General features: G+C 41.1%; 1 protein-coding gene across 1 annotated transcript in view; it reads left to right on the plus strand.

Moving 5' to 3' along the window:
- Positions 1–16333, plus strand: part of INPP5D (inositol polyphosphate-5-phosphatase D) — a 329719-nt gene that overhangs the window by 82607 nt on the left and 230779 nt on the right. The window contains exons 3-4 of the mRNA XM_053709929.1: positions 8432–8579; positions 11002–11161. Of these exons, the coding sequence (XP_053565904.1) occupies positions 8432–8579; positions 11002–11161 (308 nt within the window). The remainder of the gene's footprint in view (positions 1–8431; positions 8580–11001; positions 11162–16333) is intronic.

Raw genomic sequence — 16333 nt, forward strand, 5'->3', positions numbered from 1 at the left:
ACAGTTTGAACTGTTCTCCAATTAGCGCTCAAGCTACAACAAAAGTGCCATATGGCTAAATCGCTGATTGGAGAACAGTTCAAACCGTTAGCTCACATAAAAATATATCTGAAGGGGGGCGGAGTTAACCGCCAAGCTGAGCAGATGCGACTAGAGTGAGCTATCTGCTATTTTACTATTAAAAGTTGCTTTTTGGTGGATTTAGGTGTCTAATAGAGCCTATACAACAAGAAAGAGCTAAGCTTTATAGTATTAACCCTACCCTGGGGTTACTGGGCCATTTGAGGAACTTTCCTATATGCACTTACCGGTGCCCATCAGACTTCGCAGTTAAGGCCTCTGGACTACCAGTTCTCTGCCGCTCATAAGGGTAGGAGGGCCTCCCTTAGTCTCCGGAGGGTCGGGGCTCTGCTCCGGAGCTAGGCTCCTAGGACATACTGATGCTGCGGGTTGGATCACTCCTCTACTTTCACCCGAAACCCCTTCTCTCAAGGTGTCGCCAAGGCCACACGGTGCTGCGGATACCTATCGCTACTAGATCTTGTGGCTAATATCAATGCCCAGGGATCGTCTGTGCTACGGACGGAAAACAAACAAGGTATCTGAGACTCCACAGAGGGTGATCTTAGAGGTGAGACCATCATCGACGAACCGACGCAGATGACCGCCATCTTCCCTAGGGCTGATTTATGTCTGAGGCAGTTGAGGCCTGTGATCTGGGCCTACATAAGGCTCCCGGACCTTCTCTGGCTGTATATCCTGGGGAACCCTGCAGGGATCACTCACCTTCTTGACACCTGGCGATCCTGTTCCGGATCTCGGTCAAAGTCAAAGAGCCTTGCCACATCACCCGGCCACACACACATACTACCTCGTGGGGAGCCTTTTGGGCCGGTCTATATCTGAAGAGCACTCGCTAACAGGCCTTCCTTTGGGTTGAAACCTGCCTAACAGTTGAGACTCGCTTGCACACGCAGGCATCTTCGACTTCAAGAAAATAGCGCAGCTAGTTGGAAATGCAGCGCTACAAGGGTAAGAGACTGTTTTACACTACACAGCCTTGGCAGATACTTGCGCTACACAAGTTCTAACATTTTTTATCTACCAGACCTTGCCTACTCTAGGCACAAGGCCACCCCTAGCCTACTTCTACAGTGACCCAGCCTCACTCATTTGCTGGCCATATCTTTGAGGAGTGACTCCTTCCAGGGACCGCACAAGCTTAGTCTCCCTCCAATGCAGGCCTGTAATTAGTATAGGAGCACCCACCACACGTATATTGAGACCTCCTGGCTTCACCTCTAGGGTAATTGGGTGATCATTTTATTCCCCAATCAAGGGCCTGCCCTGGACATATTTCTGAGTGCAGCTCATATACTAGCCTCCTCAGGCTTCTCAACTCCTACTCCCCTACTGAACGGACTCCCTGCCCCTCTAAAATATTCTAAGTGGAGGGGCCATAATTGTTTCTGTATAAACCTAACACCAAAAAGTTCAGTGACCAATCCTCTATAGAGGGATCTGAGTGAACTTCTCTCATCTTGGGCATACTCTAATTGGGTTTGTTCCAGGATTATCATATGCCAGTGACCAGCCTACTCCCATAAGGTCATCTGACCAGAACACTCTGGGCTGCTACTGGGGGGATATTACAAATGCATATATAGCAATAAAGTGTAAACCTCTGTGACCACATCCCACCTCTCCCCTTCCGGCCTGGTTTTCCAGGCTAGTCCCTTCAATATACCTTTTCCCTTTCCTAAGGTTGTATCCCCTTGGTCCCTGAGGTGGGGGTGTTGAGTCCCTGGGAATCTGCGTGGCGCCCTGTAGGCCTAGCCTGGGGTGACACGTCATATTGTTATTTGTAACAAAACTGTATACATTTTCCTCATTATATGCAAATTGTGGATTGAGTGCTAATATCTAATATTGTCAGTATAAGGCTTTGGGTTCTTAATTTCACCCTACCCACGTATCTTGTGGGCTGTTTCTCTCTTCCTTCCCTTTTTGGAACTAAGCCTATTTTATATTTCTCTAACACTCCCCCCACCTCTCTCTTTCCTGCCTAGCTTGTCTAGGTGGGTCACTGCCACTTACCTTTTCCCCTTCCCTGTGGGTCGCATCCAACTCTACCCAGAGGTGGGGTACGAGTATCTCACCTATTTTGCCTGTGATTTCCTCCTTTCTTCTGATTTCTGGGAGCTACATCTGTTTAGGCCTCTACCCTGGTATGTGCACCTTTAGATGGAGCAGTGACAGCAATAGATAAAATGATGTAGCGTTGCTAAGGTGATGGTTACCAGCCCCGCTCTACAGATATATGTGTAATACCTGAAATGCATATGTTGATCTAACCCTCTTTTTCCATAGCAGTGTTTAACTCTCTTGATAGATTAGTTGCCCAGTATGAGGTTACCTTTTTAGATGTTGACCACTCTCCAAAAATGCCTCATTCTGCCAGGAAGCACCCCAAGTCTAGCTCAAAGCCCAAGAAAACGGTGTATGACCACTTTACACAGTCAGCTAAATAACCGGCCGTGGAGGCCCGCAGAGAGCTAAGTTACCCTGACTCTCAGGATGAGGAGTCCCAGTCTAGCACGCACTCTGCAGCTGCTTCCCAACATTTTATCACAGAATCTACAGTCCAAAAAATGCTAGCCATGCAGACTCGATCCATAACTTAGGAGATCCAGCGCAGCTCTGCTGAACTTAAGAAGGAGATTTCTAAAATTGGCGAGAGGGTAGATGCGCTAGAGCGCAAACAGGATGATATTGCTGTGCACCAATCTAACTTAGTCTTGTATTCCGAAAACCTAGCCGATCAAATCTCACAGCTAGAGTTCAAGTTGGCGGATGTTGAAGACAGGTCCAGACGCAACAACATAAGATTTAGGGGCATCTCGGAATCTGTCCCACCATCAGAGTTACGTGAATATCTACAAGCTCTGTTCCAGGAGTTGGTGGGCTCTCCTGAGGCTTTGACAAGCTCCATGGAGCGAGCTCACAGGGCCCTCCGTTCTAGGATGGTGGCCCTGGACAAACCGAGAGACGTCATAACTTGTTTTCATAGCTTCCTATACAAAGATAAGCTAATGCAAGCCGCCTTCAAGAAGCCAACTCTCAGTGAGAGATTCAGAGATGTCCAACTCCTCCCTGACCTGTTGGGTCATACTCTCTAGCAACGCCGGCAGTTCCAGCCTGTTACTTCCGTTCTTCGCAAAAACAACTTCAAATACAGATGGGGCTACCCTACCAGACTAATTATCACCAAAGATAACCAAACATCTGTGGCCACTACTGCTTCTCAGGGACTTTCTCTTCTTATATCTTTGGGTCTCCTGCATGAACCACCACTCCCACAAGTGCCTTCTCATCCGAACCTGCGCACCTCAGGACACTTTCCCTCTTGGGAACATTGCCTGATTTGATAGGCCAGTGTTTAGGCACTATGTGAATATCCTACCACTTCAGTGGCATACCAGGACAACCTGGTAATTTATCATTTTTTTGGACTGTTAATATTTGTTTGCACCTCCGAATGTTTAAATATGCACATTTAACAATGTACTTAATGCTGTTTTGCACTGTTTAAATCAAGGTTACTGTTTACTAGTTATTGATATAAAATTGATTGTTCTAGAGCGGGGCTGGCGTTTTGGCCCTTACCTCATCTGTTCTTAAGCATAGTGTTCTCCCCCCCAACCAGAAACCAATCCTAGGGTTCTTTTGAGGTGGACTACTTCCACCACACTTTCAGACACTTTGCTAGTGTCTAATCTACCCTACCTACCCCATCCCCTACCTTCCACCTATATCCCTCATTAAAAGGTTTTCATACATCATCTTAGTCTTAACTACATTTCAAAATATATGGATAAAAATATATGGATAAGTCAACCATACGAATTCTCTCACATAATGCTAGAGGCCTCAATTCTACTCACAAACACAGTCTGTTTCTGCGCTCGTTAAAACATCATAACCCCGACATAGTTCTCCTTCAAGAAACACACTGGTTAGTGAACGATTCTAATAGATTCTCATCCATGTCCTATACTCGCATTGAATATGCCCCCTTCACCAAGAAAGCCAGAGGCACTGCTATTTTACTCCATAAGCGACTTGCATTTGAGTCAATCCAGGTTATTAAGGACCCACAAGCTAGATATGTCATTCTAGTCTGTAAATTGAATCACATAGTTTACACGCTGGCCTCTGTCTACCTCCCCAACACCCACCAGCCCAAATATCTGAAACACACCCTCCACGTAATTGATCAGGTCAAACAGGGTAGAGTTATTTTGGCTGGGGACTTTAATATGGTCTGGGACCCTAGAGTTGATAGGAAATCCACTGGTATAGACAAGACACACTCGCCTGCTGAACTATTGGCCAACAGGTTCCGTAACTTAATGTCCTGCTCAGGGTACTATGATGTTTGGAGAGCTATTCACCCCAAAGACAGGGACTACACACATTTTTCACCCCCACACAAGCAGTATGCTAGACTTTACTACATATTCTCCATGGCTGATTCATTAGACCTCATCACGCAAGCCAACATCTCCCTGTGTGCCTGGTCGAACCACGATCATGTCCTGGCTGATATGCGCTCGGTAAACACCCCATACACTAGAGCCCCATGGCGCATTCATCACCACCTCCTTGGAGACATCCCGTTTAGAGAAGAGCTCCGTAAGGAGCTCATACACTATATGCAGACTAATGATAATGCTCTAGTCTGAGATGACACCTTGTGGGGAGCTTCGAAAGCTACTATAAGAGGACTCCTGATTAGTAAACAAGCACATCTTAGAAAGCAAGCCAGACTCACCCTGTCGCAAGCTCATATTAGGCTTAGAAACCTAGAAACACAGAATAGGGATGCTCCTTCTGCAGCCTTAACACTTCAAATCATGAATACCAAGAATCATATCTCTCAAATTGAGTTATGTAGAACCCAAATTAATTTAACCAAATTGAAACAGTTGTTCTATTATAAAAGTAATAAAGCAGACACCCTTTTAGCTATCAAAATCAGAAATAGAGCAGGCGCTTCGTGTATTCACAGTATACATTCCTCATGCTCTCTCCTCAACATCCCATCCCAAATTGGAGAGGAATTTGCCAAATATGATTCAATCCTGTTTAATATTAATAGATCTGAGAGGCCTCAAGCGACTTCCTTGGAAAGCATACGCATTTATCTGTAGTCTTTAAAACTTCCTACAATTACTCCTGAACAGCGCAACCTTTTGAGATCTCCCTTTTCCCTTAAGGAAATTCAACAGGTTATCAAAAATTTGAAATCCTTTAAATCTCCTGGTCCAGATGGTTTTCCAGTCCATTGTTATAAAATCTTTATCCGGGAGCTCTCTCCATTATTACTTAGGTTTTACAATCTTGTTAGGGAGGAGGGTTGCTTCAGGAGATAATTTCTGGAAGCTACCATTATAACTATCCTTAAGCCAAATAAGGACCCTTCATTATGCTCCAGTTACAGGCCAATATCCCTGATTAACACTGACGTAAAATTTTATTCCAAGTTGTTGGCTAACCGTGTAGCGAATCTCTTACCACACCTCATCAACCCGGATCAGGTGGGATTCGTCCCACAATGGGAAGGCCCAGATAATACTAGGCGACTGTTAAATATCCTTGGTCTCTCCTCTAACCTTAACAAGCCCTTATCCGTCATCTCTCTGGATGCCGAGAAGGCTTTTGACCGGGTGAGATAGCAGTTCCTATGTGCGGTCCTTGAGAATTTTAGTTTCCCAGCGAAATGATTATGGCGGTAAAAGCCCTCTACTCTACTCCTACTGCTTCAGTGAGAGGTCTCGGCTTTCAGTCTTCCCCGTTCTCCATAACAAACGGCACCAGACAGGGCTGCCCCCTGTCACCCCTATTATTTGCGTTGGCCATTGAACCATTGGCAGAGCAGATAAGAACTGATCCTCAAATTAAGGGAGTTGCCTTTTTCAGCACTGTGCATAAAATAGCCTTGTTTGCATATGACGTCACCCTCTTCTCGTCGGACCCGGCACATACCATACCCAGACTACTGAAGATATTGGACTCCTTTGGAGCCCACTCCTTTTATAAATTGAATCTCTCAAAAACTGGGATATATACACAGGGTATCCCGTGTGCTCAGTTAGCATCCCTGAAAACCAAGTTTGACTTCAATTGGACTGAGAAATTTATTTTACATCTAGGTGTCAAGCTATCAAGATTTATTAAGGATAATTATCTTCTACAACTTTCGGAGCTCCGTACCCTTAAAAACAACTGGAGCTTATCTCACGTTTCTTGGCTAGGTAGAATAGCTGCATTAAAAATGTCCTTCTTGCCCAGGCTTACGTATTTATTTCGGTGCCTCCCCATTAGGGTCCCTAAACACATTCTGCTGCAATTTCAAAGCGAATTAACAAAATATATCTGGCAGGGTAAGCCTCCTAGTGTGGCACACAAAATTCTCCAACTCCCCAAGAATTCTGGAGGCATAGCGTCGTCCTCTGTCATACGGTATTACGAGGGTGCAATGCTTACCCATATTGCACAATAGGGAGTCAAACATTCCCAGTGTAGGTGGAGGGCAATCGAACAGGCCTCGTTACCTTATAATATGCACCTGCAAGACCTAATATGGACCCCCCACACTGCTGAAGAGAACTAGATTCGATAAACCCTATTGTCCGCGAATGTCTGGGCATGTGGGACAGACTCCGGCACTATCCGTATATAGCCCCACACCCCTCCCCTATAAGTATAACTATGGCTGGTCTCCTTGTGGGATTGCAGGAAACCCACCTGTGCAAATGGGCTCAGTTAGGAATCATTACAGTCTCTGACCTATGGCCCTCCCCCACGAGGGACTGCTTTAAACATATTACCCAAATCGGTACAGGATCCCAAATCCCACCATACTTACCTTTTTGAATACCACAGAATTAAAAGCTTCCTAATAAGTTGGGGTTTTAAACCTACTTTAGCTCAACCCCTAACCCCCTGGGAGGCCGTCTGGAGCCAGGGGGACAGACTCTGCAGACCCTTATCACTGCATTATGTACTAATAGGGGGGAGCCCATTCCCCGACACGCCGGCTCATCTCCAGCGATGGGAGTCTCTTCTGAGCATCCCAGTATCTTCGTATATTATTATTATTATTAGTTATTATTTACTTGTATACCCTTGAACTCACTCAGAAAGCTATTAATTGTACAACATTTTATGAAACCTTTTAAAGCTCTTAGCGCATTGGTACTAGGTTAATTAAGATGTTTCCGAGTGCATCTCCTACGTGTTGGAGAGGTTGTGGTCAGAAGGGTAACACGATGCACATTTGGTGGGAGTGCCCTAAGATACGCCCCTTGTGGAACACATGCTTCATGTTCTGTCCAATTTAGGTATATCCCTTCCCAGGACCCCAGCCATGGCCTTATTGCACATAGGTGTACACACTTTACCAAAACACCATTCGTATATATGCATTTACCTCTTCACGACTGTTAAAAATGCTATAGCTTGTGCATGGAAAAAAGAGCTCCCGCCTAGCTGGGCTAGGGTTTGTAATACTATGGCATATATCTACACCATGGAGAAGGATGTGTTCTATAGGTTAGGCCACCCAGACTTATTTGAATTACCATGGGCAGATTGGAAACACAAATACGATACTGAATGGAAACCTAATTTATTCACACCTGACTGAATTAGAGACTGTGTAGGATGAGTGAGACCAACATTGAAACACCATATATTAGTCAGTAACCTTTCTGTTCCCCCTGGCCCCCCGTCTCTCCCCCTATTTAACAAACCAGAAATTCTGGGGACCACTAGTTCCCTTCTGTACTTTAAATTCACACTTCTTGGTGTTTACTAGAAAGGAATTGGTTATCTTTGCAACAACCTGTAATAATTATGTGATTGTAATGTATTGATATCTATACTATCTAGGTCATATGGACCTCATGTTCTCAGTTGGTTCTTTTTTCTCATGTAAATTTACTTGAACGTTCAATAAAACTTTTGAAAACTTAAAATATATATATATATATATATATATATATGAAAATGTGTGGCAAGAGCACAAGGTATTTGAATTTTATATCTACATTAAAAAGTAAGTTATAGCACATATTCAATACAACTGATGAATTAAACTCCATCTAAAATATCACTAACATTCCGGACCTGTTTATCCAAAGGGGAGAGTTTACGATCACTTTAAATTGGGTAAAAATAACACCTTGAAAATCGTGCTGATGACCTGTGAAAATGTATTTATTCTAACCCTTAAAATTATATTTGCATTCAATATTTGCATAAACAGTGGGTCCATCCATACAAATGCACTAATATTTTATTTTTACAAGTTGCATAATGCCACTAATACAAATTGACACTGAACAACATGTCATTTTCTATGCAGGCCTCTGAAGGTGTTCCTATGCGGTTCTTCCCCTGTCTTGTGGAACTGATAGACTTCTATAGGAAAGAAAATTTAGGTTTAATCACACACCTGCAGTTCCCGGCACAACAGGAAGAAGAAGGGCCTGAAGAACCCGATGAAGATCAGGGTATGGACACTTACTAATGTATCATTTAATGTGCAATTTAAGATACAGTATAGCATAAACAATTATATCATACAGAGCACAAATGTTTATTAAAACAATGCCTCTGACCTCCTATCTGAATGGACACCATATTCAGTGCTTTACTTTGTATTTTTAACAAGTTTCAAATGTTATTTCCAAAGAAATGTTTAAAAAGACATTAAACACTATGAGCTAGATAAAACGTGCGATATTTAAACTTCATGCCAGTGTAAATGCGTAAAGTAAATGCGACTACAATTTAATTTGCGCTCATCGGGTTAGCACCACTGAAGACCTCGCGTAAAGGGTTAGGGCTAAACAAAGTTGCATTAAACACAACATAAATATAAGAAAATAAAGTGTTACATTCATATATACACTATTTAATAAAAAATGTTCATATAAATATTAAAAATAAAAAGTTAAATGGTATTTGAATGGAAAGGACAATAATGGATATATACATACATATACATGTGTATTTATGTTTATATATGTATATACATACACATATATACACATGTATACACATATTTACACTTTTGAGCCCTTTCCACTCAAATACTTGAAATCAAGGAAAATCATTATTATTCAATTGTAATATTAAATAATGTGTTTTATTGTGTATGTACAGTAAATATTTAACATTCCAAATTTCTTCACATAGGGGAAACTGTTCTATATATTTTTAAATAGATAGTCCCATTTATATATCTGTATATACCTCAAGGTTTTTTTGTATTTTTTTGCGCAGCATATAGAGTGGCTAGAGTGCATTCCAATTCTGACTCTGCTGCATGCATCACAGTGATTGTTCGATCTGTGCAGAGGCTCTATTTGTCTGTCCCTAATAAGTCATAGCAAAGGAGAAAATATAAACTGCAAAACAATGCACGTTTTTCAGCAATTCACTGAATAATTGCTGATATATGCTATAAATAATGTGTGTGTGAGTGAGAGATTGTAAGTCCATGTTAAAAGAAAATGTAATGTCTCATTATTCAGTTCTCTAAGGAAAAAAACAAAAGTAACACAACAGGCTCGATTTATCAAGCCCTTTTCTTCACTTTGGGGCCTATTTATTAATGTGCGAGCGGAAGTGATCCGATATTGCGGATCGTGTCCGCCGCACATCGATAAATGCCGACAGCATACGCTGTTGGCATTTATCATTGGACCAGCAGTTCTTGTGAACTGCTGGTGCAATGCTGTACCCTGCAGATTTGTGGCCTATCGGCCGCCAGCAAGAGATATCATCAACCCGATCGTATTGGATCTGGTTGATTTTCGGCGATGTCTGTCCGCCGCCTCAGAGTAGGCGGACAGGTTATGGAGCAGGGGTCCAGAAACACGGGGCTTCAAGCACCATACGGAGCTTGATAAAAATGCCCCTTTGACTGCAGGTTTGCTTGTCAGGATTTAATAAGCAGCAGTCATCAGGCCGCTGCTTCCCTGCCCTGTTCTCCACCTCTTAGGTGGGGAATTTTGATCTCCCCGGTCTCTTCCATCTGGGGAGATTGACAGCTCCTCCCTGTGCGTGATTGGCTGTGCTCAGGCAGAGGACGGGGTTGCACACAAGCTCACAGGAGTGCTCATGTGCAATGTTAAATACGGGCAGCGGATTGCTGCCCGCCTGAGGAGAAGCCGGGCAGACAGGGGGAATATATACAGCCCTGTCCACCCGTGTTTGATAAACTGAGCCCTATGTATAATTTTGGGTTGTTAAAGCACTTTTTTATCATCTGCAGTGGATAGAAAAATGTGTAGACATTTTACAATTGTCTTTATTCCTATTTAAATATGACCTAGAATGTGATTATCTAATAAATAATTTGTTAGGAAGCACACTGATCCAAATGTCAGCCTGTTGTGATACCCTGGAATTACTAGCTACAATAATGGAGAAATCCAACACAGAACCTCATTATAGTGAGAGTCTTTATTAAATTTTTATCTTGGAGTAATTTTATTTGGGTGAGACATTGTATTCTTCTTTTTTCTTTGTTTCATATAAAGGAGGCTATTTGAGGTTTTGTGTTTGGAAAAGAAATTGTGAAAGTTGCTCTTTCATATGCATGAGGGTATGTTACAGTGGTGAAGGACAAAATCTGTATCAATGGTTGTGCAATTCCTATGCATTCAAAACAAACATTAGCTTGAAAATATGATGCAGCTGCACCGTAGTGTTAAAATGATATTAATTATTTAAATATCAATTAAAAAAGTAGGAAGAAAAAAAGTAATACAGTAAACTTTTTTGATGCAAAATGATAAGAAAAAATATTAAAGGCATAAATAATAACAAATATATGTGCACCAAAAGAAAAGTGTTGTAAATACAGTTCCAGGCCCTATTTGCAATATACCTGTACTAATCACATGTCTTTTTTTTTTCTCACAGAACCAGCACCTCCAAATGTACCACCAAGGAATTTTTCCTCATTGGTATCACTTGATTATAAGGACTACCAAACAGCTGCTGAGAAGCCTACGCTTGTGAATTCCACACTATTATTATCTGAGACGTTGCTACAGAGACTACAGGACATTGACACCCGCAGGTAGATGTTCCTCAAGTTGTGTCTTGAGAACCTCTAAAATTTACCTTTGACCACAGTATCTATGGCCTACCTCGGAGGTTGACAAATTTGTTTGAACCTTAAACGCCATCACAAATACTGAATAGCTAGTCATACCATTTTATATAGAGACATAAGGAGAATTTCATGGGCCATGGTTACCACCATTGAGCTATGACTACAGCATAATTGCCGAAACGCGTCAGCAGACCTCACAGCCACAGCCTACAATCGTGTGCTTTTTGTACTTTGTGACTTTTTAAACCAAATAAAGGATTACCGTTTTAATTCACCACTCCGGGACCTTGTTTGTTCTTTTTGATGTCTGATGGTTACCATTAAGCCCAGGCCTAGCAATACCTTACTAAAATTAATAAGAAATAAGAGTAGATAAAATTTACATTTTTTCCCTACAGCTCATGAGACATTTCCATGAAAATCATGAATTTTTTTTAGATGCAATGGTCTACATACCATATATTTGAACACCATCGCCTAGATTACGGGTTTTGCGTTAGAAGCTGTGCAGTGCCAATGAGCAGTTTATGCTCACCGCTCACTTACAGACAGCGCTGGTATTACGGGTTTTTACAAACCCGGCGTTAACAGCAAAAAAGTGAGCGAAGAGCAAAATTTTGCTCCACATCTCACCTCAATACCAGCGCTGCTTACGTTAGCGGTGAGCTGGCTGAACGTGCTTGTGCACAATTTCCCCATAGGAATCAATGGGGGAGAGCCGGCTGAAAAAAAACCTGACACCTGCAAAAAAGCAGCGTAAAAAAAATCCTAACACAGCCCCATTGATTCCTATGGGGAAATAAAAGTTATGTCTACACCTAACACCCTAACATGAACCCAGAGTCTAAACACCCCTATTCTTACACTTATTAACCCCTAATCTGCCGCCCCCGACATCGCCGACACCTACATTATATTAGTAACCTCTAATCTGCCGCTCCGGACACCACCGCCACCTACATTATACTTATGAACCCCTAATCTGCTGCCTCCAACATTGCCGACACCTACATTATATTTATTAACCCCTAATCTGCTGCCCCCAATGTCGCCGCAACCTAACTACATTTATTAACCCCTAATCTGCCGCCCACAACATCACCACCACTATAATAAAGTTATTAACCCCTAAGTCTAACCCTAACCCTAACCCCCCTAACTTAAATATAATTTAAATAAATCTAAATAAAATTACTATCATTAACTAAATAATTCCTATTTAAAACTAAATACTTACCTATAAAATAAACCCTAAGATAGCTACAATATAACTAATAGTTACATTGTAGCTAGCTTAGGGTTTATTTTTATTTTATAGGCAACTTTGTATTTATTTTAACTAGGTAACCTGTAAATATAAAACCTAACCTAAGTTACAATTACACCTAACACTACACTATAATTAAATTAATTACCTAAATTAAATACAATTAATTACAATTAAATAAAATTATCTAAAGTACAAAAAAAACAAACACTAAATTACAGAAAATAATAAAGAAATTACAAGATTTTTAAACTAATTACAACTAATCTAATCCCCCTAACAAAATATAAAAGCCCCCCCCCCCAATAAAAAAGCCCTACCCTACACTAAATTACAAATAGCCCTTAAAAGGGCCTTTTGCGGGGCATTGTCCCAAAGTAATCAGCTCTTTTACCTGAAAAAAAATTACAATCCCCCCCAACATTAAAACCCACCACCCACACAACCAACCCTACTCTAAAACCCACCCAATCCCCCCTTAAAAAAACCTAACACTAACCCCCCTGAAGGATTGAGCTCGCATTCTATTGGCTGATTGGATCAGCCAATAGGATTGAACTTCAATCCTATTGACTGATTGCATCAGCCAATAGGTTTTTCCTACCTTAATTCCGATTGGCTGATAGAATTCTATCAGCCAGTCGGAATTGAAGGGACGCCATCTTGGATGACATCACTTAAAGGAACCGTGATTGTTCAAGAAGACGTTGGATGAAGAGGATGCTCCATGTCGGATGTCTAGAAGATGGAGCCGCTCCGCGCCGGATGGATGAAGATAGAAGATGCCGCCTGGATGAAGACTTCTGCCCATCTGGAGGACCACTTCTGCCCGTCTGGAGGACCACTTCTGCCGGATTCGTTGAAGACTTCAGCCCGGTTGGGTGAAGACGTCTCCCGGTAAGGTGATCTTCAGGGAGTTAGTGTTAGGTTTTTTTAAGGGGGGATTGGGTGGGTTTTAGAGTAGGGTTGGTTGTGTGGGTGGTGGGTTTTAATGTTGGGGGGGGGGGAATTGTAATTTTTTTTCAGGTAAAAGTGCTGATTATTTTGGGGCAATGCCCTGCAAAAGGCCCTTTTAAGTGCTATTTGTAATTTAGTTTAGGGTAGGGCTTATTTTATTTATTTTGGGGGGGTTATTTTGTTAGGGGGATTAGATTAGGTGTAATTAGTTTAAAAATCTTGTAATTTCTTTATTATTTTCTGTAATTTAGTGGGGGGTTTTGTACTTTAGATAATTTTATTTAATTGTAATTAATTTTATTTAATTTAGTTAATTAATTTAATTATAGTGTAATGTTAGGTGTAATTGTAACTACTTAGGTTAGGTTTTATTTTACAGGTAAATTTGTCTTTATTTTAACTATGTAGTTATTAAATAGTTAATAACTATTTAATAACTATTGTACCTAGTTAAAATTAATACAAAGTTGCCTATAAAATAAAAATAAAACCTAAGCTAGCTACAATGTAACTATTAGTTATATTGTAGCTAGCTTAGGGTTTATTTTATAAAGTAAGTATTTAGTTTTAAATAGGAATAATTTAGTTAATGATAGTAATTTTATTTAGATTTATTTAAATTATATTTAAGTTAGGGGGTGTTAGGGTTAGGGTTAGACTTAGATTTAGGGGTTAATAACTTTAATATAGTGGCGGCGACATTGGGGGCAGCAGATTAGGGGTTAATAAATGTAGGTAGGTGGCGGCGATGTTAGGGACGGCAGATTAGGGGTTAATAATATTTAACTAATGTTTGTTGTATGCAGGAGTGCGGCGGTTTAGGGGTTAATATATTTATTATAGTGGCGGCGATGTCTGGTTCGGCAGATTAGGGGTTAAAACATTTATTTTAGTGTTTGCGATGTGGGGGGGGGGCCTCGGTTTAGGGGTTAATAGGTAGTTTATGGGTGTTAGTGTATTTTTTAGCACTTTAGTTAAGAGTTTTATGATACGGCGTTGTAGTGTAAAACTCTTAACTACTGACTTTTAAATGCAGTACCAGGCTTGACAGGAGAGGGTCTACCGCTCACTTTTGGTCAGACTCGTAATACCGGCGCTATGCAAGTCCCATTGAAAATATAGGATACGCAATTGACGTAAATGGATTTGCAGTATTTCCGAGTCTGGCCAAAAAAGTGAGCGGTACACCTGTACCTGCAAGACTCCTAATACCAGCGGGCGTTAAAAAGCAGCGTTAGGACCTCTTAACGCTGCTTTTTAAGGCTAACGCAAAACTCGTAATCTAGGCCCATATTTTTCAAAAATTACAAGATGATTTTTAAAAGGTGTTACCAGTTTTCTTTAAATTATATAGTGTCTGAGTTACAGTAGGAGTTCTTTTTTTTCGGTTCTCTTTCCTGTTTCAGGTTTAGTCATTATCAGAACAGGAATTGACCCTGTCAGTAGTTAATAGTCAGCTTTAAACTGTAAAATTATAATTTCATTTCAGTTTACAGAATACGGTGGCCTAGATTACGAGTGGAGTGCAATATTGCACTGTTGCAATGATATTTGCACTCCACTCAGTTATACCAGTGCACGTAAATCTGTGCTGGTATTCCAAGTTAGGTGCAATGCGAACACGACCTTGCGTTTGCATTGCCTAGAAGCCATAGGCTCCAATGGAAGCCAATGGAAGCCAATGGAAGCCTTGTTCTCATGCCATAAGACACGGCAAAGCACCTAGCGCAGCGCAGGGGGCAATTTGCACTGCATTGGGCAACCAAATAAAAATATATATGAATATACACTTGCCTAATAGCTGTCCTCTTCTAACTACACACTAACATCATTATCACCTTTGCAGTCCTCACCTCCTGTTTCTCACCCTCCTACCCATCTAGATTGTAAGTTCCCACGGGAACAGGGCCCTCAATTCCTGACCTCTGGTTAATTGCACAAAGTGAAACCACAAGCTTTACTTGCGCACGTTAAAATAGCGCTCCACTTGTAATCTTGCCCCGTATTATATGAAGAGACTGGGCTAGATTTATTAAGCTGCGAATGCAGCTGTTTCCGCGCGAGCCTTCAGGTTCGCTGGTAACAAAAGTTAAGAAGCAGACAGCAATCATCCCCTGCTAGGAGCCAATTGGCCGCGAATGTGCAGGGAAGGAATTGCACAAGCATTTCACAAGAAATGCTTTTGCAATGATAAATGCCGACAGCGTATGCTGTCGGCATTTAGTGATGTTGGGCGGACATGATACATCGTATCATGTCCGCTCGCACTTTAATAAATTTACCCCAATTAATGAAATTATATATGGATTGGATATATGTGAAATGATCTGAAAAATGATCGGTAAAATGTGGTCATGTCAACTATTGTTGAATTAATAATTATCACATATTTACTACTGCCAGCTATTCTTTTTAGGGTTTTAATGGTTTTATACCTGATACCTTCAAGTGTGAAACTTTTGCAATTGCTTTTTAAATATATTCATGCATTTTGTCAAATGTGCAGCTGTTTGTCATACTTTGATGTACAATTATTATACTCTTCTTTTTTTTCTTTTAAATGCTATATTTATTATGACTGCTGCACTTTCTATTTATAATTACATTTATATAGTACTGAGTGCACTCTGTACCTTTTGGGTTTTGTCTTGTTTACTGCTTTGTTTAGAGATGTCGGACAGACATGATTCGCTGTCCGCCCGCCATTTGGTAAATCAGCCCCAAACTCTCATGGTTCAGATAGAGCATGCAATCTTTTAAACTTCCCAATTTACTTCTATTATTTAATTTGCTTCTTTCTCTTTGTATCCTTTGTTGAAAAGCATACATATGTAGGTTTAGTAGCAGCAATGCACTACTGGAAGCTAGCTGCTGATTGGTGGATACACAAATATTCTACTTACTATTGGCTC

The sequence above is a fragment of the Bombina bombina genome, chromosome 4, assembly GCF_027579735.1.
Source record: "Bombina bombina isolate aBomBom1 chromosome 4, aBomBom1.pri, whole genome shotgun sequence".
NCBI classification, from domain to species: Eukaryota; Metazoa; Chordata; class Amphibia; order Anura; family Bombinatoridae; genus Bombina; species Bombina bombina.